This window comes from Grammomys surdaster, unplaced genomic scaffold (assembly GCF_004785775.1).
Source record: "Grammomys surdaster isolate TR1022 unplaced genomic scaffold, NIH_TR_1.0 126531, whole genome shotgun sequence".
NCBI lineage: Eukaryota > Metazoa > Chordata > Mammalia > Rodentia > Muridae > Grammomys > Grammomys surdaster.
Genome location: NW_021621323.1, coordinates 3,854,571 through 3,879,397, shown reverse-complemented (window position 1 = coordinate 3,879,397; position 24,827 = coordinate 3,854,571). Strand labels below are relative to the sequence as shown.

Here is a 24,827-nt window from a genome sequence, read left to right as displayed (position 1 = left end):
AAGATGTGACAAGAGGGACGAATGATACCTGAACACACGTAACCAGACACATGGCAGGATGTTGCTTAGAATAAATGGGATATTTTAAGTTATAGCTAGTCAGATAAGAGCCTAACTATATGACCAAGGTATTTGTAATTAAATTTTGAGTCTAAGTCTTATTTCTGGGAGCATGGGGCCAGGAGGAAGAACCAGGACCTAATTTCTACACCCATTCTTATGAAAGAGGTACCATGTGCTTTGCATCCTCCATCCTCCAACCTATCTTTATGCTTATTACAAACCCTTCTTCCCTAGGCCCTTATCCTGAGCGCTGTTTATCTTTTAATAGAATTTATTCTTATAATAACGGTCGCAGGTGCTTTGCTAAAGAGATGAACTTTGTAAGAGAGTCTCGATGCGGTCAAGCCTAAAGCTTTGTAGTGATCAGTGTCTTGTGAAAACTTTTTTCTAAAGTTATACTGTATTTAAATATGTAAGAAAAAAAAGATGCTTGATCAGAGACCAGAAACTTTTGACTCTGCACAGGCTAATGTCATGCTCACTAGACTATGTCAGCATGACTTTAAGTTAATATAACTTAACCTCACCTGGATTAGTTCCTGGCTGGTTTACTAGACACTCATGATACTTGCAGGGACCACCACATAACTTTATTTTTAACTTTAAGTAGATAAAAATTAAACCCAGTGAATTACGAATTACAGGGTGGCTACCAAGAAAGTGGAAGAGAAAGCAAGCATTATTCTTTAAAAGTTGATTGAATAACTTAATTCAATACTTAACTATTGAAGTCAAGGAGAGCTACTGAATAATACTATGAGAAAGATGGAAACAGATGGACGTAGCTGAAGGAAACAAGGAAAGGCAGCAAAAATACGTTAAACTTTCAAAACACAGAATATAGAACTTTCACATGATCAAAATATAAAATATGTAAACCAGGATCATAAGGTGGTGCAGTAGGTAAAGGCAATTGCCTCCAAGCCTGACTTCTGCTAAGCCAAACATACATACACACACAAAATAAATAATAAACAACTTTAAATATGTAAAGCAAAAAAATTAAGAGTACTGTAAGAAAAGAAAGCCACATAATGATGATCTTAACAGTGTCTCATTAATTAATTTATAAGCTGTGCGACTTGACTCCAGACTCCAAAGTGCTTATCCTTAGTGATAATCAGGGAAACCAAGACCATAAAGAATTACACATCCTTACAAACGTCCACAGAATCAAATTCACGTCTGGTGACTCTAAGCATGAGTTTCTGCATCCAGTCACGCAGAGAGGTCCAGTCTTTCTGTAAGCATGAGTTGCTCTGACCACCACAGGTGCACATCCTGGAACTCCCATAGTAGCCAAAGGAGCTGTCAACCAGGATAAAGTCAGAAGATGACAGACAGACCACAGAGAGAAACAGTCAGCTGTGGGGCAGAACTTTAAAGCAGGATACAGCGAGAGGAACTTGGGAGACATTGAACTTTTCTACACACCATCGAGGATGATGGATACATGACTTTTTAAATAGTGAATAAAATTTATTTTAGAAGAATATTACAAAACATTAACTATATATGGCTCATTTTAGAAGATGGTCTGGAAATTATAGCTAGTGATTTTTTTAATTAATTAATTTATTTACTTTACATCTCAGTTGAAACTTCCCCTCCCTCCTCTCCTCCCAGGCCCTCCCTCTCACCTCACTTACTCCCTCCCCTCCCTTTCTCTCCAGAAAGAAGCCTTCCATGGTTGTCAACCTGCTTGCTTAGGCAGATCAAGTTGCAACAAGGCTAGGCACATCTTCTCCTGGTGAGCCTAGACATGCCAGCCCAGTTAGAGAAAAAAGATCCAAAGGCAGGCAACAGAGTCAGGGTCAGCCCCTACTCTACTTATTAAGGGTCCCACATGAAGATCAAGCTACACATCTGTTACATATGTGTAGTGAGCCTAGGTCTGTCCTATGCATGTTCTTTGGTTGGTGGTTCAGTCTCTGTGAGAGCTTACGTGACTTTTTACACTGGTCTAAGGTTGTAAACTTAAAAATAGAATATAATCTTAAAAATGTTGTGAGTTCAGCCAACCATCGGACTGAGCCCAGGGACTCCAATGGAGAAGTTAGGGGAAGAACTGAAGGAGCCAAAGGGGATTACAAACCCATAGAAAGAACAATATCAACTAACCAGACCACCCAGAACTCCCAGGGACTAAACCACCAACCAAAGAGTATACATGAAGGGACCCTTGGCTCGCACTACATATGCAGCAGAGGATGGCCTTATCTGGCATCAATAGGAGGGGAGTGCCTTGGTCCTGTGAAGGCTGGATGCCCCAGTGTAAGGAGAATGCTAGGGCGGTGAGGCAGGAGAGGGTGGGTGGATGGGGGAGTGCCCTCATAGAAGCAGGGGGAGGGGAGATGGGATAGGGGCTTTGCAGAGGGGAAACTCGGGAAAGGGACAACATTTGAACTGTAAATAAATAAAATAACCAATTATAAAAAATCTTTGTGAGTTGTTAATTATTTGGAGACATTCCTTTTCTCAACCAGCCATCACGTGTGACTCTAGAGAGCTCTGGCCCATAGCACCAGTGGTCAGAGCCCAAGTAGCTGAGGTAGGCACTAGGCACTGGTCCTCAAGGGCAGCGCAGCACTCCTGTCCTTGGAGGACACTGTGAGACTCGAGCCACTGGGACTGTTTGTCAGCCTCGTCCAAGGGACAGTGAGAGTGGCTCCGCAGCAGTGAGTAAAGGGCTCCCTGACTACAGCAGAGTTGAAAGCAATTCTGGCAGCTTCTGAGCCAGTGGCTTTTTAGCATCCCGCACAAAACTGTTTCAATGTTCCAACGGTCAGCATTGACTTGCTAGCATGTGCTGTATGTGTCCGTCCAGAATGTCTCCTGAGAAAACTGGAGCAGGTGTGCTGCAGGCTTTGTGAAGAGAATGTTTATGCAGCTGCTGACTCACTCTGATTAGAAAGAAAAAAACAGATGGGAAGGGGGATCCATGAATTATGGTGGGTTCATACAGTAGAGTGTTCAACAGTAAGAAAACAAACTACAACTAAAGGCACTGTGAGGGTTTAAGGAACAGAACTAAGCGGGGGGCACACATGAAGTGTATACACTCTGAGTCTATTCACACAAACTCCTTAATAACCGAAATTTAACTATTCAATAGAAAAACACAAATATGACAAATGTGCAAGGAAATTATTATCTGGGTATAAACAGAATGGAGGGACGTTCCAGAACAACTGAGATGACCTTTGCTTGGGAGCTATTTGTATCTCAGCCTTACACAATTAGTGCACTTTGTCTATTCGATATATTGTAATAAAAGGTAATCTAACAATAAAATCTAATAATAAAAGGTAAGCTAATTAAAGAAAAAGTCTTGGTGGCAGCTGGCAGTGATGGGTTTATAGATGAACTATGACAGTACAAATGCCAGCTCAGGCAGGGCTGTGATTGGAGAACCAGCCAGCAGGAGTGCTATTTATCCAGTGTCCCCAGCACAGGACACAGAGCATTCTGGGTAGAGGTGAAAGGCCAGAGTCAGCAAGACACTTCCAAAGCAAGCTTCCCAAGGAGAATGGGCACCCAGGGAAAAGTAAGTGAATAACCTGTCAGCACTGGGCTGCTGCTTCTGCTGTGTCTTTGCACACTTGCTGAAGATGCTTGCTTCCCGGTTACACTAGAGGCACCGTGACTGAAGTCAACTAAGGTTAGGAGCAGTCCCCAAGCTAGAACTCTGCTCTAGAGAAGAACGACTCTGATTTGCCAAAGTGTCCAGGGCACTCCCACAGGATTTAAAGGGGATGGGGAGGAAATGAGTTACCCGTGCTCTGACATCCATCCATGCAGAGCGTGTAGTTAAGGCACGTGAACCGATGGGATGTAGATTCTGAAATGCTGTGTATATATGACTCCATGGAAGGACACGCCAAGGCTTTTCAATGTAAGGAGAAACACATGGGGTTTTTTCTTCCATTTCAAAATCTCTTGTAATGAACATACACAGCATTTGTGATATAAAAAATACCAATTTAAACCATAATTAAGTACTGCCTAAGAATAATGGAGAACCAAGTGTTCAAACGGTCAAAAACAATTATACCAATAGTACAAATAGTAGTTAGGACGACGGATTAAATAAACTTTCTTTCCATTTTATTTATATTTGATATTTAAAATGTAATTTGAGACTGAAGAAATTAATGTAGGAATTAATTATAAAACCTTGGATTTTTATTTTCTTTGCATGTACATCTCCTCAATTCTTTTACAAAAAGAACAATTTTATTTAATTTATATTTTACTGATAAATTGACTGTATAAGTCTTCCTTCCCAGATTTTTTACCATCTGGAGACCTTAACTGAATTTAATTTGGTGGATATAGGATTGAACTTTCTTTTCTAACAGTTCCAGAGTGACAGGAATACCTGTTGATCCAACAGACACAGTTTAATTTCCGGTTAAACTTTACCATAACATTACAGATTAATTAAAAATAACAAATTGGTACAACTGACCTTCTGGGTGTTCTATAACCACACTCAGAAACCCACACTGATATGGTCAGAGAAACTAAAGTCTAGGATATATTCCCCTCATCCTACAAGAGCAGCTAAGTCCCAGGGAACTGTACAACATCTTTCAAAATGTCCTGTAACTGTGGGGACAGCTCTCTTGTTTGGGAGGCTTTGTCTATGCCACTGAATGGATTCTACCCATCGTCCAGTCTGCCAAGAGGTTGATCAACACAGAGGGAAAATTGCAACAGTCAAGCAAGGCCTCTGACTTACCCTCACGTAGATAGACTAAAAGACAAAAGAAAGACTCAACAAGCCAGGGTCTTCTCCCAAGCCCAAGTCATACCTGAGAACCAGGTCTTTAACTGCCCTTGGGAGGGAACAAAAGAATTCATTCTAACCACTTACATGTTCTTAAACACTCAGCAGAAAAAATATAACAAGAATTAAAATAATCAATGTTCTTTAACAGCTCAGTGAACTATAATCCTCAGATATTGTACATAGCCATATGAGAGATTATTTGGAAAAAATTCTCACTAACAGTTCTTTGTCTGGAAAATAGATACACTGCCCAGATACAGGACAAGACCTTAACTTACTTCAATGCTGTGATATCTCTCTCTTCAGGGGAAGTGGAAACAGTGTTATATTCTTAAATATTGAGGCCAAACTTTTAAAACTTGTGTTTACCAACAACCACAGCACACACTTTTTAGACGTGTATTTCTGACAGGTGTTGTGTGTCTTTTCTGCACCCAAACCTTTTGTGTTTACTGATAAAAGGAGACTACCAAAGGCCATGCTGTCAAACTCAGGTTTGAAAAATTATTCAGGACACCCAAATGGTGTCCCTGGATATTGTAACACAATCCCACTAAAAATACACTTCTCTTTTAGAGTACCAATTAGCTGCTGCTGTCTGCTTGTGACGTTAACAGCAAGTATCAGGGTTTCTCTCAGGTCTGGCCCGTCCTGGCCATCTCCACTGAGCATTGTACCTGGTCCATGGGCTCAGGCATCTATTGCTGAAAATGCACTGACCATGGAACAGTTACCTTAACTGACGTCTCATATGTTTCCAAGTGTCTACTCCCTGTGCAGGAGTCTAACGTAACAAACAGATGATTGCATAGTTACATAGATCAATATAACTCGATCTAGCAAATATGAGTTATATCAATCAAGATGTAAAAAAAAAAAGAGAGAGAATGTATCCATTTACAGGGTTCTAGTATGAAGGTTATGATACAGTGTCCAGACAGCCACACAGTTTCACAATGCTAAGTAGGACTTGCGTTAATCATAACATGAAAAAAATCTTCCTCACTGACTGTCTCTTCCTCATGAGGATACAGTAAAAGAAACTCAGTGACTGACTTCTGAATGTAAGTTGGCTGATGAAAGTCTCCTTGAATGCCTGAGACAGACAAGTGGCTTCTCCACGCTCTACATCTTATGGTGAACGACAGTGGTGGCAGAATCGCCAGTCTTGTTGAAACCTAGCAAAGGCTGCTGAGGATTCTTTAAATGGCCTTCTCACCTGTTCTCTTCCTCCAATAAGGACAAAGCTGCCCCAGCTATTTTTCTGTGTTCTCAGTAGAATTGCAGTACTGCTAACAATCTCACCTGTTGTATTCAGTTGCACAGCATGCTCCTAAAATACCTGCTACCACCAAATGGCTGTTATGTTCTGAATCTCTGCCATCACCTTGGCATTATCTTGGCCTCTTAGATTAACCACTCTCTGAGGCGATCTGACTGCTGTCCCATCTGCATCAACCCTATTGTTAGCATTAGCTCAAAACAGTTATGAGTGGTCTGCACCCCCAAATCCCTACAGTACAGTACATCCCAACTGCAGTTTTTCCTCCCTCCTCTCCTTCCAATCCTACCCTTCCTCCTCCCTTTCCCCACTAATCCACTCCTTCTTCCTTTCTCTTCAGAAAAGTGGAAGCTTCTCATGGTTATCAACTAGCCTTAGCATTTCAAGTTGCAGTAAGACTAGGTGCATCTTCTCCTATTGAGGCTAAAGTAGTCAGCCCACTAGGGGAAAGGGGTCCCAGAGTCAGGCAACAGTCAGAGACAGCCCATGCTCTCACTGTTGGGAGTCCCAAATGAACACTAAGCTACACAACTGTTACATATGTGCAGAGGGCATGGGTCCGTGCCATGGATGTTCTCTGATTGGTAGGTAGCTAATGCTTTGTAACCACTGAACTATCTCCAGCCCAGGAATTTTCTTAACATATCGCAGTGAATGAAACTGAAAATGTCCATCGACATTTTCGTGGCCCAGCTAAATCCACACTAAATTGGGTCTCTACACAGCTATGTCACCATGTCAGAAAAGTAAGGTTGCAAATCAGTAATTCCAGGTCCTACTTCCAGGTCTGACCCAGAAATAGAAGACTATAATAAGGTCAAGCAAAGAGAAGAGAGAAAGCAGGAAAGGGAACAGCAGAGGATAACACGCTTAAAAACAACAAGCAATGGCGAACATGAAGAAAACAATGAGCAGGTTCTTGAAAAGAATACACTTAACAAAGCTCTGGCACCGCTGCGGGAAAGGCAGACACTAAAAGTAGACTATCCTGGGTAAGGGGGGACACTGTACAACTCCACATCTTGTGCTCTCTCCTTGAGTAAACCTACCATATAGATTCATAGGAACCTCCTTCAAGCAACAAGAAAGTACATATTTACAGGGATTTCAAAGAAACTGGTTAACAATTATCTGACTTGAATCATTTTAATAAGCAACAAGAAAGTATACATTCACAGAGATTCGAAAGAAACTGGTTTAATAATTATCGGACTTGAATAATTTTAATAACTATTTGACAGAAAGTTTCTATTCCAGCCCTTTTTCTCGTAAATTCATTCATTCATTCACTTTACATCCCAACTGTGGCCCCCTTCCTCCTGGCACACCCCTCACATGACCCTTTCCCAATGCCCACTTACCTTCATTCTGAGAAGGGGAGGTCTACCCTGGGTACCAACTCACCCTGGCACCTCAAGCCACTGTAGGACTAGGTACATCCTCTCCCCGTGCGGCTCTTCAGTTGATGATTCAGTCTCTGGGAGCCCCCAAGGGTCCACATTAATTGACTCTGTTAGTCTTCTTGTGGAGTCCCTATCCACTCCAGGTCCCTCAGTCCTTCCTCCAACTCTTCCACAAGGCTCCCCAGCCCCATCTAATGTTTGGTTGTTGGTTCCTGCATCTTTTCTCATCAGCTGCTGGGTGGAACCTCTCAGAAGACAGTTATGTTAGGCTCCTGTCTGGGATCAAAACAGAGTATCATTAACAGGAATTGATTCTTGCCCATGGGATCTCAAGTTGGGCCAGCCGTTGGTTGGCCTTCTCTCAGTCTCTGTTCCTTCTGTGTCCCTGCGCTTCTTGTAGGCAGGACACATTTTGGATCAAAGTTTTTGTGGGTGAGTTGCTGTCCTTACCCCTCCACTGGGAGTCCTGCCTGGCCACAGGAGGTGACCACTTCAGGCTCCATATCCCTCACTGCTGGGAGTCTCAGCTAGAGTCACCCTCACAGACTCCCTGGAGCTTCCTCTACCCCAGGTCTCTGATACATCCTAGAGATAACTTCACCCTCTTCACAAATTTCCATTCACTCTTCCTCCCCTCTCTCCCTGGCTCTCCCTACACCTGATTCCCCCCACCTACCTCATTCCCCTCCACGTCCCCTCCACCCACCTCCAATGACTACTTTATTTCCCCTTCTGAGTGAGGTTCAAGCATCTACTTTGGGCCTTCCTTGTTATTTAGCTTCTTTGAGTCTGTGGATTGAAGCATGGGTATCCTGTACTATATGGTTAATATCTACTTATAAGTGAGTGCATTCTGTGAATGCCCTTCTGGGTCTGGGTTAACTCACTCTGGATGATATTTTCTAGTTCCATCCATTTGCCTGGAAATTTCATGATGTTCTTGTTATTAGTAGCTGTGTAGTTTTCCAATGTGTAAAAAAAAATGTGTAAAAAAAAATTTTTAAACCACATTTTAAAATATATTCTTTGGTTGAAGGGCATCTGGATTTTTTTCAGTTTCTAGCTACTATGAATGAAACTGCTATGTGTGGGGAAAATTACAGGCTGCAGCTGTGGTATCCCCAGGGGTTTCCACGCTGCAGCTAGTCCCACATGCAGGAGGAACGTCTAATGTTCCAGCAGCCTGGAGGCTTTGGTGGCAGCAGGCCCCAATGACACGAGGAAGTCCTTGGTTCCAGAAAGGTTTATTGTCATGGCGGATGGTGGATGGATCTAGGCGTATCCCCCTAAAACTCAGGGCAGTCCTGAGTTATATAGGGAGGGAGAAAGGGGGAGGATTGGGGGAGGATCTGGGGAGGATCTGGGGAGGATCTGGGGAGGCATGCTTAATTTACTCCACCTTCTGCCCTTCATTAGTATGTAAATCCCTAGGCCCTGAGGCCTCTAGTCATACCCTCTACCTGTGCACTTTGGGAGGGGTTGTCCTACGTGACTGAACAATGTAGATCTATGGAAGCTAGACTGCTTTTCAGGACCCTGGGTTCTTGGGGCATGCCAAACTCCTGCCAGTTCTCATGCAGAGTCTTGGGGTTCTAGGCAACTGCCCAGCCATGACACAGAATACCCTTATGCAGTCCCACAGCTATGAACATAGTTGAGCAACTGTCCTTGTGATATGGTCGAGCATCTCTTGGGTAGGAGTGAGTCTTGAGGTAGGGCTATTCCCAATTTTCCGAGAAACTGCAAAATTGATTTCCAGAGTGGTTGTACACGTTTACACTCCCACCAGCAATAGAAGAGTGTTCCCCTTGCTCCACATCCTTGCCAGCCTATGATGTTCATTGAGTTTATCTTAGCCATTCTGAAGGGTGTAAAGTGGAATTTCAGAGTCATTTTGATTTGTAATTCTCTGATGACTAAGGATATTGAACATTTCTTTAAGTGCTTCTCAGCTATTAGAGATTCCTCTGTTGAAAATTATCTGTTTAGCTCTGTATTCCATTTTTTAAATGGGTTATTTGGTTTGTTGGTGTCTAATTTCTTGAGTTCTTTATATTGTTGATCTTAGTGCCTGAGCTGTTGGTGTCCTGTTCAGAAAGTTGTCTCCTGTGACAATGTGTTCAAGGCTATTCCCTCACTTTCTCTTCTATTTGACTTAGTGTAAGTGGTTTTACATTGAGGTCTTTGATACACTTGGACTTGAGTTTTGTGTAGGTTGATAAATATAGATCCATTTGCATTCTTCTATGAAGTGAAAGTTTCTAGTTGTGTCATGTGATACTTACTCACATGGTATTTTGGTGAGGCAAGACATTGGAGGACATATGATATTTGGAGAAGGTATAAATAGGACTCAATGGACTGTGACAGAGTGCTTACATAACTAGCTGTGCGACTCTTTGTTGGCAACTTTACTGATCTTTCCTTTGTTGAGAGAGGCATAGAAGAGAATTCCTGAAGTTCTGGCTGGTCCTGGCCACTCTGCTGACTCGTGCCAATTTGGCAGAGGCTTAGTAGTTTCTGCTGGATTGTGCCATCATTGCTCATTTGTGTTTGGTGACACTTTTAAACTGGACTGTTGGTATCCTGGCATTACTGAACTGTACTGCTGGTATCCTGACAAACAGAGATTGGAATTGCCCAAAGAACTACTAAATAGGTCCATATCCACCTTGTCCTATTTACCATCTTTCTCCCCTACTTTTGGACTGTGAGCTAGAAAGGACAGGGTATCAAAGTGTTTGAGAACCCTTATTAAAGTAAGTTTTGAAAACTCTAAGCCTATAGGTGGCACTCATCATGGCCTCAGCATAATGAGTAATTCTGCTTTGAATGTGGTAGAGGAAAGGTCAGGTTATTAGGGATTAGCAAACTGTGTACTGTGTTCTCTAAAAGTACAGATGAGAGAAAAAATGGTTTGTTTGTATATTAACATATTGACTTTGTAGTACATGGAAGGTATTCAAACAACTTATAAATACTTGTCTAAATCTTTGGGGGAAAGATCCCCATAAATACAGCAGAAGTTTGTGAAAGTCATCTACATAAAAGTAGTGACTAAATGCATAAAAATATAAGATAATTTGTAATATGGTGATGATGGACTGCTAACAGAACCTATAAGGCATACTGAAGACCTCCGCAGAGGGGAGACCCTCACTCAAGTCTCAGAAAGTCGCGACCACCCAGTAATCTGCTCGAGACACCATGTACCAGAGCAATTGCGAGATTTATTAGGGCGTGACAACTAGCTGCCAGTCAATTCATATGCCCATGCAGGAGCTGAATTGACCCCGACAGCCAGTTTGAGATGAGTTTTTAAAGGGAAAAACCACAAACCAAGGAATGGGGAGGGGAATGAGGGGTTGTTGAGGTGGCATAACATAAAAATAGTGGAACATTCCAAAGGAACCCAACCTACATGAGTCAGGGTCAGGTGAAAGCTCTCTGTACGCTTATCTTTCTCAAGAATGTGGTCCCGCCCTGTTACTTCGGCCTTGCCCTGTCACTGCGGTTCCCAGCTTGGTTCTCAACTTGGTTCTCAGCTTGGTTCCACCTAGTTCATTGCATTCTTTCCTTTCTCTTTGCAGATAGGCCAGTTCCAGTAATGGTGACTGGTCTTTCCACATTCCTAACTTGCTTCATGGCTTGGTTTCTCCATGTCTTTATAAAGAAAGCCTAAAGAATATTTTATATGTCTAAAAAGGATTCTATATACCCAGTATCTATAATTTTTCACTCTACAATACTTTGCCATCAGTTCGCTCTCTAACACCATTCTCCAGTGATTAGCATTTATGATCACCACCATCAGATGGTGTTCACTCTTTACTCCATAGCTCACTGTTTCCAAGATCCCTCAGACCTTGGATCACAAATAACCCCACACTGTAATATTACTGGGTCCAGCATGGCTACAGAAAAGACAGTGTGACATGGTTCCTGCCCCTGTGGCAGAGCCAGCAGGACATGAGTCTCCTGATGGTTGCTGAAAACATTAAGGCTTGCTTGCATAATAATATACATATTTTACTTCATGTTCTTTCATTGGGGAAGGTTAATGACTCCTTGATAATCAGAAGCAGCACGATTCTGGGAAGTGAGAGTGTGTCTGGTAATTCTCAGCAATATAATGTCTGTGACCTTCAGGACAGCCCTTAAGGCTGTGGGAAAGAACTCTGAAAACATGAGTTCAAAAATATATAAATTAGTGTAAGATTATGCTGTTCTTTACAGGACTCCTCAACTATGCAAAATGTAAGGCTCCAATATGAATAGTATGAGGGGCTCTACGAACCTGAAAGAACAGAGGCAGCTGCACTAGTGAGTCAGCTTAATCAGAAAGATATTAAAGACAGAGACATGATTTGGTCAAAGAGGGAAAAGGCTGGTATCAAGAAAAAGAGATGATGGCTTAATAATATTCCTACTTTCTGGGATCACTTAATACTTTCCAATAGTAAGCCTTGGAGTTGCTGAGATAAAGAAGAAAAATGCAAAGATTAAAGGAATATGTTGAGGTAACTAAGAATTATAAATATGAGCTTCAATGCTGCTCGCATCTACACAAACAAGAGCTTGATAACCTGCAAAAAAAAAAAATTAGAAAAAGTGTTATACTTAAAGCTAATTTTCTCACATAGAAATAGCCTTTATGTCTAAACTTGGCAACCACAAGTACTTTGCCCAGCAAACTGCATAGGATTTGCAATGCTTAAAAAAAAAAAAAATGCTGTCTGGTTCATTTGTCTCAAACATGCTCTGAATTTTTAAGGTCATGGGTCAAGGTCATAAAATGCTAATTCATGGAATGATCAAAAGGGAACCTGGGATAAATGGTTAAACTGATATGCAATTTCTAAGGAAGTAGTTTATGTAAATAAAAGTCTGGTCTTTGGTCTGCATGAGAGAGCTATCTTGAGCAGATCACAGAGCTGTCAGCTTGCATCCTTCACTGACTCTGAGCCATTCTTCCACCACACCCAGACATCCTTCCTCAGAACACTCTTGCAAGATGAGGCTGGCACATGACATAATATCATCACAATTATAAAGTAACTAGTGGTCTATTTCATTCATAATAACAGCAAATGCATGGCTTCCAGCCAGGACTGGTGGTGTGTGCCTGTAATGACAGCCCAGGGATGCGGAGGCAGGAGGATCATAAGTTCAAGGGCAGACTGGCCTACATAACAGGACCGTTATACATGTGCTTTCCTATAAATATAAGCAATATTTGTCAGACTGACTTGAATATAGAAGCTGAAAACATAATAAAAAAATTATAGTGGGGTGAAAACATATATTCAGCATATATTTAGACTTTTTCATTTTTTCCTACTGAGTATAGATGAATTAAGTACATTCTAGTGATGATTAATATGAGTCTTCCTGAACCTCTTCGGTATCCCTTTCTCCATCTACTCTACCCAGGTGATCAGGTGCAAAGCTGCTATACTCTGGAAGCCCAGAGCCCCACTTGCCATTGAGGAGATAGAAGTGGCCCCACCAAAAGCGAAAGAGGTCCGAATAAAGGTAAAACAAATTCAACATTTCTATATCAAAACAAAAGCCGTTCGCTGTATATCCTTTCCAGAATTTCCTATTCAAAATTAAAACTACATATTCTTTTGTCTAGAAAATGTTAGGGAGGATTAGTACATTTTTACACTGCTGAGTTGAATAAGAAAACTAGTTCGATGTTTTGTTTTGTTTTTTTTTTTTTAAGTTTAGTTGCATGCTTGGAATTACTAGAGAGCTTGGGAAATGCTAACTGCATCTCATCTCAAATTAGGAGTTGATTGGCTAGGCATGTCACATATCCCCAGATGAATCTAACTGGCTCCCAGCAAGCTAGGATGCAGTTCACCTGATTTACAGTTCAAGGTCATTAGATTATTTTCATTTCAGTGGTGGAGACATGTATTGTTTACTGGTGGACTCCAGAGAGATAGCTATTTCTAAGTTCCCTTACCTACACAATCCATACCCTCTTCTCCTGCACCTTCTGTGATAGTTATTCTCTACTGAATGATGAGTATGGCATTTAGCAATCCCCACAGACTACACCCCAAGGTCATAACTCTTACAAATGGTTTTAGACTCAAAGACACCCAGCCATTATCTGACAAACTACAATCAGACTCTCTCACCTGTGCATTTGATCCAAAATACAGAGCAGGGTAGATTATGGTAAGCAGTGGAGGGGCTAAATGGGGGTGGTGCTGGTAGCCATAATTATTCAGGTGATTATGATAGATAAAGGTAGAAAACTTGCCTTCTGTAGATAACAGGACAAAGCATGCTGGAGCCACTGAATCAGAGGAGAAGAATAGACATAGACTAGATTTGTGGGTGAATTTCTAGAACCACAAGGCTTCAATGTATGCCCAATCATCATGTCATCACAAGAACAACACAGTTAGGACTTGCAATGAAGTAGGACCGTTAACAAAACTTTAACTGTCTTTGCAAAAATGAACCTTAGCTAGGATAGAGAGTTAAGAAAGAACATTTTGTTCCTTTACACAAATAATGATTACAGTTGCCAATGGTGAGAGCTGAGTAGAAGTGAACGCACTAGGGACCTTCAGAGAGCAGCCAGTCTGAAGCCTTCACAACAGAGCAACCTCTGTTCTCTGTGCTTTCCACACAGATTGTGGCCACAGGAATCTGTGGTACTGATATCAATAGTATGGACACTGAACAGCTTTCTCAGCTTTGCCCCATCATTATGGGTCATGAAGGCGTTGGGATAGTCGAGAGTGTTGGAGAAGAAGTAAGCACAGTAAGAACAGGTAAGAAGCAAAGCCCGGCACTGAGAAACAACAAGGCTTGGAATCCACAGTGGAAAACCGACTTAAGGCCATCCTTTAAGCGTGTTGTGATGAAACAACCAAAATGAAAGGCAGAACACTGCCCACTTCTGAGAGGAGGAGTTGTAATTGTTTCTAAATTACACCACAATCATAGAGAGGTTTATTCTTCAGATTTATATTTTTAAGTAGAATGCACCAAATCTCTACCTAATAAAGATACACATGAAGAGGAAAATTACAGAAAATGGGAAAAACCGGCATGCACTACTGAACAATTGTTTAATTAAAGCAAGGGCAATGGGCTAATATTGATTGGTTGGGTCTTTTGGATCCCCTTGACCAACAACCTGAAGGGAGGTGTTCCTTCACTGGCACTGGGAGTTCAGATAGCCTCTGGCTCCTGAAGAAAGTGCTGTCACCTTAGGTGTGACAATTCAATTTAAACAGGGTGTGGGGGTGTGTATGAGTATTTACATATATATATATGTGTGTATATATGTGTGTAAATGCGTATATAGTATGAATATAAGTGTATATATGTATAGATATGTGTAGAACTGTGTATGTAATATATGTATATACACATATGTGTGTATATACATACTTATTATATGGTTATTGTTAAGTAGGCTTATTAAATAATCTTTCATCGTGGCTTTTTCAAATATCTTTAGTCTTGTTTATCGTTCCTCACTCTTTCTCCCTCTGTATTCCCTATTTGCCCCTCCCAGTTTGGTCGTGACCTCGTTTCTTCCATTTCCTCCTCCATAGCATCCTTGTCCTACGGCCTTCTCTCTGGAACAACTTCTCTCTGCCTCTCTCGTGGTTCCTTTTGATTTCCTGGTTCCTGGGGTTACTTCAGGTTTTAAGTTCAAATTCATGGATTTAGAACTAGGGTCCACAGACAGAAGAGAACATCTGGCGTTTGTCTTTCTGGCTTCCGTTTGACGCTGAGTATATTTTCCAACTCCATCCGTTTATCTGTAAGTTTCACGAATTCACGTTCTTTGGAAATGATACCATTGTGTGAATGAATTGTGTTTTATTATACTTTAGTCAGCTGAAGACCATCTAGGCAGCTTTCATTCTGTCTCTGCTTTCAATAAGTCCAGTGAATATGGTGGACAAATACCTGTGTAGTCAAATATTGAGTCCTTTGAGCTTATGCTGAAGAACAGTTACACTGGGTTATGCAATAGATAAACGTTGAGCTTTTTGAGAATTCTCCACACTATTTCCAAGGTGTCTGTGAGTGCAGAGTGGCTTCCAGTCTGCAATGCCACCAGCGGGAACTGGGATCTCCCTTTCCCCATGTTTCAGCAGCACCTGTTGGCAGTTGGTTTCTTGATCCTAAACCATTCTGACTTGCGTAAGGTGAACTCTCAAAATCATTTTAACATGCATCTCTCTTCTTTCTAAGGTTGATGGCCATTTTCTTGGCCACTTTCACTTCTCCTTTTGACTATTCAGGGTCATTCACCCATTTTAAAAAAAAAAAACCTAGTTGTTTTCTTGATTCTTTGTTCTTTGAGATCTTTGTCCACTCTGGATATTAATCCTCTATCAAATACACAGCTGCAAACATTCTCTTACACCCTGGGCTTCCTCTTCTGTGCGGGGCGCGCGTGTAGTGGTCTCGCCGGCAAAAAACATACACACACGCGCGCACACACACACATCACACACACGCCAGAATCCTTCCGTATGAACACGTTTATTTCCCCAAAACCAAGATGGTGGAAGAAGACGAGAAGGCGTGGGAAAGCACTGCCTATATACCCCAGAGCGGGGTATTCACCCCCTGATTGGCTGCTTACTCGTAGCGCGCCAAACGCCGTGGGATGGGCTTAGCTTTGGCGGGCTAACCATGGCACATGCGCAGTTTACTTGGTACTAGGAAGAATTACGGGCGACAGCGCCACCTAGCGATGGCGGACTTTGTCAGCTCTCGTGGCGGCTCCCAACAACTGCCCCTTTTTGTTTAAATATAGAGGGTGGCAGAGGTCCCTGGGAAGGTTTCGTAACTCCCAATTTTGGGGGATCTCACGGCGGGTCTGAGTCTCTTTAGAGGGCGGTGCTCAAACTCTTACCCGTCACGGGGTCAGCCTCCCCACCCGAGGCTGCCCTGTCTTAGGTGGCCGAGCCTTATCCGTCCACTCCGTTATTGACTTACCAGACCTTCTATCCGTGGAACGAACACCTTAGTGGGCAGGGACTGTGTACAGAAATGTTTGAGGCTTTACAGGGTGTCTTTACCAGAAGCCCTAGGGTGCAGCGGCTGAGGAATCTGTCTACTGGCTATTTCCTTTTAGATTTGTCAAACAGACACTGGCCAATGTCCCGTGTCTAGGCTGACTGACATTTCTTCACAGCCAGCACCAAAGAATGGTGAGCGCTCTGGCTAGGCTACGAGGGTCGCGCACCCACACCTGGCATTCTCTGAATGTGCGCTCCAGGTTGTGGCCACTCGTAATGCCTGTCACCGGGTAATATCACCATTCGTGGTATACCTCTGGCATATGAGATCAGCTTATTCCCGTCGTTGGGATCAATTGACAGCCGGTCTGGAGACAAAAGGATGGAGTTATCTAACTGACTGCCCTTAGCCTGTCTAGCATGGTACCAGTTATGACTCAAACCTAAGGCCTGATCAAGCAAATTCCATCTTGGGGGAATAAGCGATCAAAGAACCAACAGTTTAAAACCGTCTCCCTTACCCTACCAGGTGCAATGGAAACACAAGTCCTCTGGGTGCAAGGGCTAAGGGGAACAGAAAGAGATGCAAACACCCATCCCTGTGCAATGGAGTCATCTCCTAGGGGTGCAAGGGCTGTTTGTCTCAAAACTCAGGTACCACAGCTATACAGACAAGAATCAGCCAGGCCGAGACTCCTCACTGACCCAGTGTATTGGGCAAATCTCTGGAGTGCAACGCTGATGGCCTAACATTTAGCACCACCACTCGCAAGGGGAGGACTGCTCATTTTCGAAGCAGTGAAAGCTACACTGCAGGGAAAGCCCCTAGTACTTTGGTCACAAACGCCTGGCCAATAATAGCCTTGCCAAAATTCTATTGAGCTATGAGTTCGCAAACCAATCAAAGGATGAATACTAAACCACAACTTAGGGTAAACTAAACCGGCCTATTCCCACCCACTTAAAAAAGGGAAGAAAAGGAAAGGAGGACAGTCTCTCAGTCAGGGACAGATCCACGTGTGTCGAGTTGATGTTCACCACAGCTGCTCCCAATTTTTTGAGTGTCTCACTGAAGTTTTCTGAGCAGTTTCCTGTAAGATACTGAAACAATTTTCTGGACAGATTAGTTACACGAGTAAAGTTTTTATACTGTACACTGGTGATGTAAAGTGTACCCAGTTTTCTCTCACATCTCAATTGGGCTAGTTGAAAGAGGATATCTAATCTCTCTCTCACTAAATCAAGGCGTTGATTAAGGATGATTAGCCCGCCTTTTAGTAGGGTACTGGCGGAGGTTTGAAGGTTAACAGTCTCTGCCACCGTGGCTGACAATTGGGGGTAGTGCCCACCTGAACAGAAGTTGACATAGCAATCTCAGTGGCAGTGGCGATAACGGCACTAATTAATATCGTCGTCACTATGGCTGCAGTTATACCAAATCTCCTTTTTGTCTAAATAATGACAAAGTGGAATGAGTCTCCACGGGGATGGGAACCCATCGCGTGACTCTGGCAACCATAGTGCGAGTGAATCTTTAGAATTCCAACACTGGGACATCCAGCAGGTTTTATTGGTACAATTCTTAAAGGTGGAATTTGATAAAATAAACAAAAATACTAGGAACCTGTATCCCTTGGATCAGTGCAAGGGCTATCATCAGAGCCTGGAGGGTCTGTCTGGGTGTCACCTTCCAGTATCGCGAGTTGTCGCGTCAGCCGTTCTGGTAACCAAAATGGATTGTCTTCTTCCTGTGGAAACACACAGACCGCTCCCCTGGCTTTTAATAAAATAGAATCTGGACCTTTTCATTGTCCGGTCAAGATGTCCTTTTATTTGACCATTTCTTTTGGCCTGTCAAGCTGAAAGTGAGGTTTTAGCCAATTAATCTCTGTTAACAACTTTTGAGAATCACTTTTCTGGAGCAACAAGTATTCTAAAATCTTAAAGCTCGTTGTACTAGAGCAAGGGCTTGTGGAAAACTCCTTTAGAGAGATCAGCCAATAAAATATACAATGAATAATATATACTGAGAGATTTAAACGCTTTAACCTTTTGTATTAAAGCAACAACAAATTTTTTAAGGCCACTAATTATTCTTTGAGGCAAGCCTTTTTTATGAATGGCTTCATGGGCTCTCAAAATTCACAAGTAATTTCACTTAATGTAAACCTCTCACCTTTACCAGGAGGTAAAGGAACTGTATAGAACACTCTTTTAAATCTATAATAATTTTTTATATGCATTTACTTGAATGGCAGCTGGAGTAGGCAAGTCAGGCTGTAGTGCCCCATTAGTCTTATAAATCTTAAATTTGAACTTTCTCTGTGTAGCCCTGGCTGTCCTGGAACTTACTCTGTAGACCAGGCTGACCTTGAACTCAGAAATCCGCCTGCCTCTGCCTCCCAAGTGCTGGGATTAAAGGCGTGCGCCACCACCGCCCGGCCTCTAGGGTTTTTGAATTAATTGAATAACCAACTCTTTTTAGCTGAGTGAAGTATCAAATAAAGCCAAGCTGAAGGCAATCTTGTCCTCTAATAATTGTTAATTAGTCCCAGTATCTATCAATCTTTTAAAACCCTTTTTCTTTTAATTATTAATTTAAGATTAGGTTTTTAGTTACTGATAAGACCTAATATACATCAGAGGAACCAAGGCCATTTTGTCTCTATCACACCCAACAATTTTGGCCTGGCCCAAAAGCTGTTTTGAATTTCTTTTGAGTCTGAGGCTGACACCTCCCTAAGGAACAAGCAAGGCAATAAACAATTTTTAGGGAACACCCTTTTTGAGGTGGGACAGGACAATAGGAACGTCTGAAATCTAAGCTCCTGTCTCAACTACTCTGTTAAAGTCTAATTTAAATGTAAATGTTTTAATCTTGGCCTATATCCTGAGGCCTGGCCCAAGGATTATCTTTCTTGCACCAAGGACAGGTGTGTCAGGTAACCTTGGTCACCTGGCTGTTGTTTAAGTCTCTGTTCCTGGGACAGTCACTTTAAAAACTATCTAAATTTCCACATTTAAAACACTCCCCATCTCTATGGCTCTGTGTAGTTATGGCCAGAACCTGATTGCATGAGGATGCAATTTCATTGCAAAGACAAGTATCTAAGTCCGTCTTTGCTTGTATGTTCTGAGGACTGTGTGGGCAGTTTAACCTGATTAACATCACACTGACCTTGTCTTACAAGCACGTTAAGATCTCAGCCTGTATGTCTTAATTTAAATGTAAATGTTCTTAATCTCTAGCAGGCCAGCACTGTATCACAACTTGTTATAAATATTTTTATTTAACTCTATCTGCTGTCCCCCCCTTTCTATAACATGGGCGAATCAAAAAAAAATTTTTAAACTCAAGATTACAACTGCCAACTGTAGCCAATGGAATACTGGCAGTTTAACTAAATTTTTAAATATCTTTTGTAACATTAGCGTGTAACCATTAATTTTGAGAAGCAAAAGCAAAACCAATTTAAACGATTTATCTTTTCTAAAATCAACACCAAGCAGACCACCCCTATGCTACAAAGTTTTGCTGTTAATTCTCTACACATGAATGCATGAAGCAGCTTTTAATCTCATTGAAGAGACATTGGTCTAAAATCTTACTTTCTATATACCTGGTTTCTGAACGACTCTAACACTGAGCTAGTTCTACGCCACCTTTCGTTATCAAAGTTGTAAATTTTAATTACACCCAATAATTTAAGCCAATAGTCTATAACCAAGACATGTAGAACATTTTTATACTTTTAAAACCAATTAGAAACAACAATTAAGTGGCTATATATCTTATCTTCAGATCAAACAAAATTTGGTGCTATTTCTAGCTGTAATTTTAAGAGAAAAGTACCTTGTCACAGAGATTTTTCTAGGACAAAATGACTCTTAGCTTCTTTATAAAACCCAAAATGCTGCTGGTCTCTTTTAAAAGCAGCTTATGTCAACCTCAATTCCTGAAAAGACCTTTTCTAGTTCTCAAAGGTTGGATCAAGCAGTTTTAACGATCTTTCTTTTTGAACACGTAACAAACACAGAACATTTAGACAACGAAACAAAAGGCAAACACGTGGACATTGGCGCGCCAAGGACAAACAAAGAACTTTTAGGAGCTACAGAGAAGTTCAGGACGTCTCCCGAATTCTCTGTTTCTAGATGAACTCTGAAATAGCCTTTTCATTCCTTTTGTTGACACAGCTCAGAGAGAGGGCACCTGTATTTTTTAAAACTCTTTCTCTCTCTCTCTTATTTAAAATGTAACTTTTCATCTCGTTCATTGGAGATTTAGCGGGTAGTTATTTTAACACTTCAATACCCTGCTTTCTAGTTCCTTTTAACCCTGCTCTTTCCACCTGAAGCGGCCGCAGGCAATGCCTGTTTAGAATTCTCCTGACCTATGTTTCGCTGTTACCTCCTAGGCAAAATCCTCATTCACCTAGACTGACTCTCCCGAAACATTTTTCTTGTAAACACAGCCTCTAATTGACCGTCACTAACGCAAGAACTCGATCTCGTGGCGGCGGCCGTCTATTCGGCTGGCATCTATCCTCCCCATCCCTCTCTACATCTGAGTCCTCTGACTCGGAAGTTAGCCCCTCCGACTCAGAGCTATCACGCCGTAAAAACCCCGGCTCCTTTACCAGATACAGAGGTTTGTTTCTGAGGCTTACTTTCCTTCCGTCTCTCCCGAGAGTGTTCTTCCTCTCCTCTCTCATCCCCGTGGGTTGGTCCTCGGGGAGGCCTGATTTCTTAAATATGTCCCTTTTCTCTTTTCTTTTCTGACTTTTTAAGCGCTTCCATTTCTCTGTCTCTGTTTCTGACATGTGGGCCCATAATTCGTCTATCACTCCCCAGCCCGCCGCCATAACCGAGCAGCTTTTCTCATCCTGCAAAACCAGAAGGAAGAATACCAGCACTGTCTGGGGAGGGAGACGAAAAAAATCAAGACCAAACATTATCTCTCAGAGAACATTACCCCGTCATACGGTTCTGGATTCACTCCACGCGTGAGAAAACGAGCGGAGGGTCTTCTTTAAGCAGCGCCGGCGATCGATGGATTTTCCCGGGTTTCACGGCACCAAATGTGCGGGGCGCGCGTGTAGTGGTCTCGCCGGCAAAAAACATACACACACGCGCCAGAATCCTTCCGTAGAAACACGTTTATTTCCCTAAACCAAAATGGTGGTAGAAGACGAGAAGGCGTGGGAAAGCACTGCCTATATACCCCAGAGCGGGGTATTCACCCCCTGATTGGCTGCTTACTCGTAGCGCGCCAAACGCCGTGGGATGGGCTTAGCTTTGGCGGGCTAACCATGGCACATGCGCAGTTTACTTGGTACTAGGAAGAATTACGGGCGACAGCGCCACCTAGCGATGGCGGACTTTGTCAGCTCTCGTGGCGGCTCCCAACACTCTTCCCTCAGTTGACTGTCCCCTTTGTGGTTGTGTGAGGCCCCACTTGTCAGTTATTGTCTTAACTTCTGAGTGAATGCAGTCCTGTTCAGAAAGCCCTTTCCTACACTGCTGTCTTCTACAGCTCTCCTGTCATCTTCTAGCTGTGTTAGGGATTACACTAAAGTCTTTGATTCATTTGAATTTTCTCCTCCTCCTCCTCCTCCTCCTCCTCCTCCTCCTCCTCCTCCTCCTCTTCTTCTTCTTCTTCTTCTTTTTCTTCTCCTTTTCCTTCTCCTTCTCCTCCTCCTCCTCTTCCTCCTCCTCCTCCACCTCTTCCTCCTCCTCCCCCACCTCTTCCTCCTCCTCCCCCTTCTTCTCTTTTGAAGAGGAGGAGAAGTGCTAGATATGGGTCTTATTTCATCCTCCATATATGTACCTCCAGTTTTCTCATCACTATATGTGAAAGCAGTTGTCTTCCCTCCAGGGTAGATTTTTGCCAACTATCAGATGGCTATAATTATATGCACTTAAGGCTGGGTCTTCTATTCTTATCCATATGATCAAGAACATGTCCAGTTTTATGTCATCATTACACTTCTGTCATATAAATTTAAATATAATATGATATACAATACAGACTTTTTCTTTTTGTTCAGGAGTGTGTAGGTGATCCTGGGTCTTCCATATGAATTTTAGGAATTTTTTGGGGGGAGGTGTCTATTTCCATGATGGATGTCATGGGAAGTTTCATAGGGATTACACTGAACCTGTACATTTCTTTTGATATGATGGTCATTTTCACAATGATCAATCTCCCAACCCATAAACACAAGAGTTTTTCCTTTTTCTAATGTCCTCAACTTCTTTCTTCTCACTTTTGAAGTTTCCACTGTAAAGGTCTTTGACTTCCTAGAACCAAAACAGAAGAGCTTAAGTTCTAACAAAGCTTTTAAATTATAATGGATAACAGATTTCGCTACTTGGCGGGAACAGGCAACAAGCAGTCAGCGAGCTCATCCCAAGCAGACTCTCTGATCTCCCCTCCTGATTTGGACATAGAAATACTAAAATAAATAAATAAGAATAGGAATATACTTTCTTTCCCTTTCTTTCCACACTGGAGGAAGTACAACACAGAGTACACCTGTGGGCAGTCAGGCCCTAATTCTGACTTATTCTGTGAGCACAGTGTGCACACTACTTTAACTCTGGTCCTACAGCGGAAGTCAGCACAGAGAGCAGTAGATGCGGGTTTTAAAGGCACGTAACTAAACTGCTCACCGTGGTATTCCAAACATGCCTTACAAAGTGGGCAGATCTGGAGCCAGCTCCTAGAGATTCAGCCACGGCCATATGGGGACACTGAAAATATCCACTTGTGATCAAGCACAGTTGAATGTGGAAATAACTCTCCATTATCACATGTCCTCCGTGCTTTGCTGTTGACATCCTAAGAGACAAGACTACTCTGCTATTTCATCCTAATAAATCACTTTGCCTTTCTAGGTGATAAAGTTATCGTATTATGTCTGCCACAGTGTGGAGAATGTAATACTTGCCTGAATTCCAAGAACAATATTTGTACAGAAATTAGGTAAGTCTTTTTAAACGTCTAATTCAGTTCCACTTGAAGAGATTTAAGCTTTTTAATAAAAAGTACAATTTGTTTCCTTTCATCTATCAAAGACTGTCATGGAAACATCTGGCAGCTGAAGGCAGAATTACCTGCAAGGGAAAGTTGGTGCATCAATATATTGCTACAGGCACCTTGTGTGAATACACAGTCATAAAGGAAATCTCAGTTGCCAAGATTGATGAAGGCACTCCCCTGGAGAAGGTGTGCATAATTGGCTGTGGCTTTGCCACTGGGTATGGTGCTGCAATCAACTCTGCCAAGGTGAGAAGCACTTACATCCATTTTAAAATAGAATTAGTGGGAAAAGAAGCTGAAAGACCTCTCACATCAGAGTGCTGCCTGGTCAGACCACCTGAAGAAACATATATAAACTGACCGCTAGGCACTGTTTAGTTTATTGAATTATTGGATTGCCTGCACAGGTACCCCACGCCATTCAGGAGTACAGGTATACAGACTTTAAATATAACACAATTACAATTGTATCTTTCCGTACTCCAGTTCATGCAATGAGAAATGGTGACGTTTTTCACTGTTCATCTGAAGGAAAAAAAAAAAAAAAAAACTCGTCAAGCTTCCATTCTAATTGAATAGTATATTAATTAGTAGTAACACTAGGGGCGGTGCTGAAGGCGTACATCAAGGACAGAATACATGCCTGGTGTGTACAGGCCTATGTGTAGCAATAGATAAGAGAACTAGCAGAGCGGTGATTGCGCCAGCCAGGGAATCTCATTCTGATTGAATGGGCTACAGTTAAGCCCCTCCTCCTTCCCCTCCTCCTCCCTCCTCCCTCTCCCCCTCCCCCTGAAATATTACTCTAACCTACCCAGCTCAATTCTTTCAGGGGCCATTGATATTTAAGCCTTTGCATTGTCCACTGTCCTTTAGTCTCAACACTACACACAGAGACTGGGATGTGTCTTAGTCAGTTGTGTGTCGCTGTGAGAAGACACCTACGACAATCTTATTCATACCTACCTCAGACATGTGGTCCATGCTGGTTTGGCTCTGAGGTGTTGGGGTTTCAAGGGGCAGTAAGTCGTGGCAGGGAATCCAGAGTGAGACAAAGCTGATCATCTTGAGTGTCCAGGAACCGGAAGAAAGACTGTGCATAGGATACAAAAAGAAAGGCGAGCAGGAGCCCCCGAATCCCTGTGGCACATGCGCCCGAGTGTTTCCTTTCTACTGGGCTCCTTCAGAAGGTTCTGCTACTTATTTATAATGTCAAGGGCTAGGA

The 24,827-nt window shown here is 42.3% G+C and overlaps 1 protein-coding gene across 3 annotated transcripts in view; it reads left to right on the top strand.

Moving 5' to 3' along the window:
* Window positions 1-3,516: 3,516 nt before the first annotated feature.
* Window positions 3,517-24,827, top strand: part of LOC114614827 (alcohol dehydrogenase 6) — a 35,158-nt gene continuing 13,847 nt past the window's right edge. Inside the window, exons 1-6 of one of the 3 annotated variants that reach the window (XM_028760478.1) lie at window positions 3,538-3,610; window positions 6,926-7,132; window positions 12,977-13,078; window positions 14,199-14,340; window positions 23,458-23,545; window positions 23,638-23,848. In XM_028760478.1, the coding sequence (XP_028616311.1) occupies window positions 14,238-14,340; window positions 23,458-23,545; window positions 23,638-23,848 (402 nt within the window). In that variant the 5' untranslated portion in view covers window positions 3,538-3,610; window positions 6,926-7,132; window positions 12,977-13,078; window positions 14,199-14,237. The other 2 variants (XM_028760476.1, XM_028760477.1) reach the window with 2 other exon arrangements.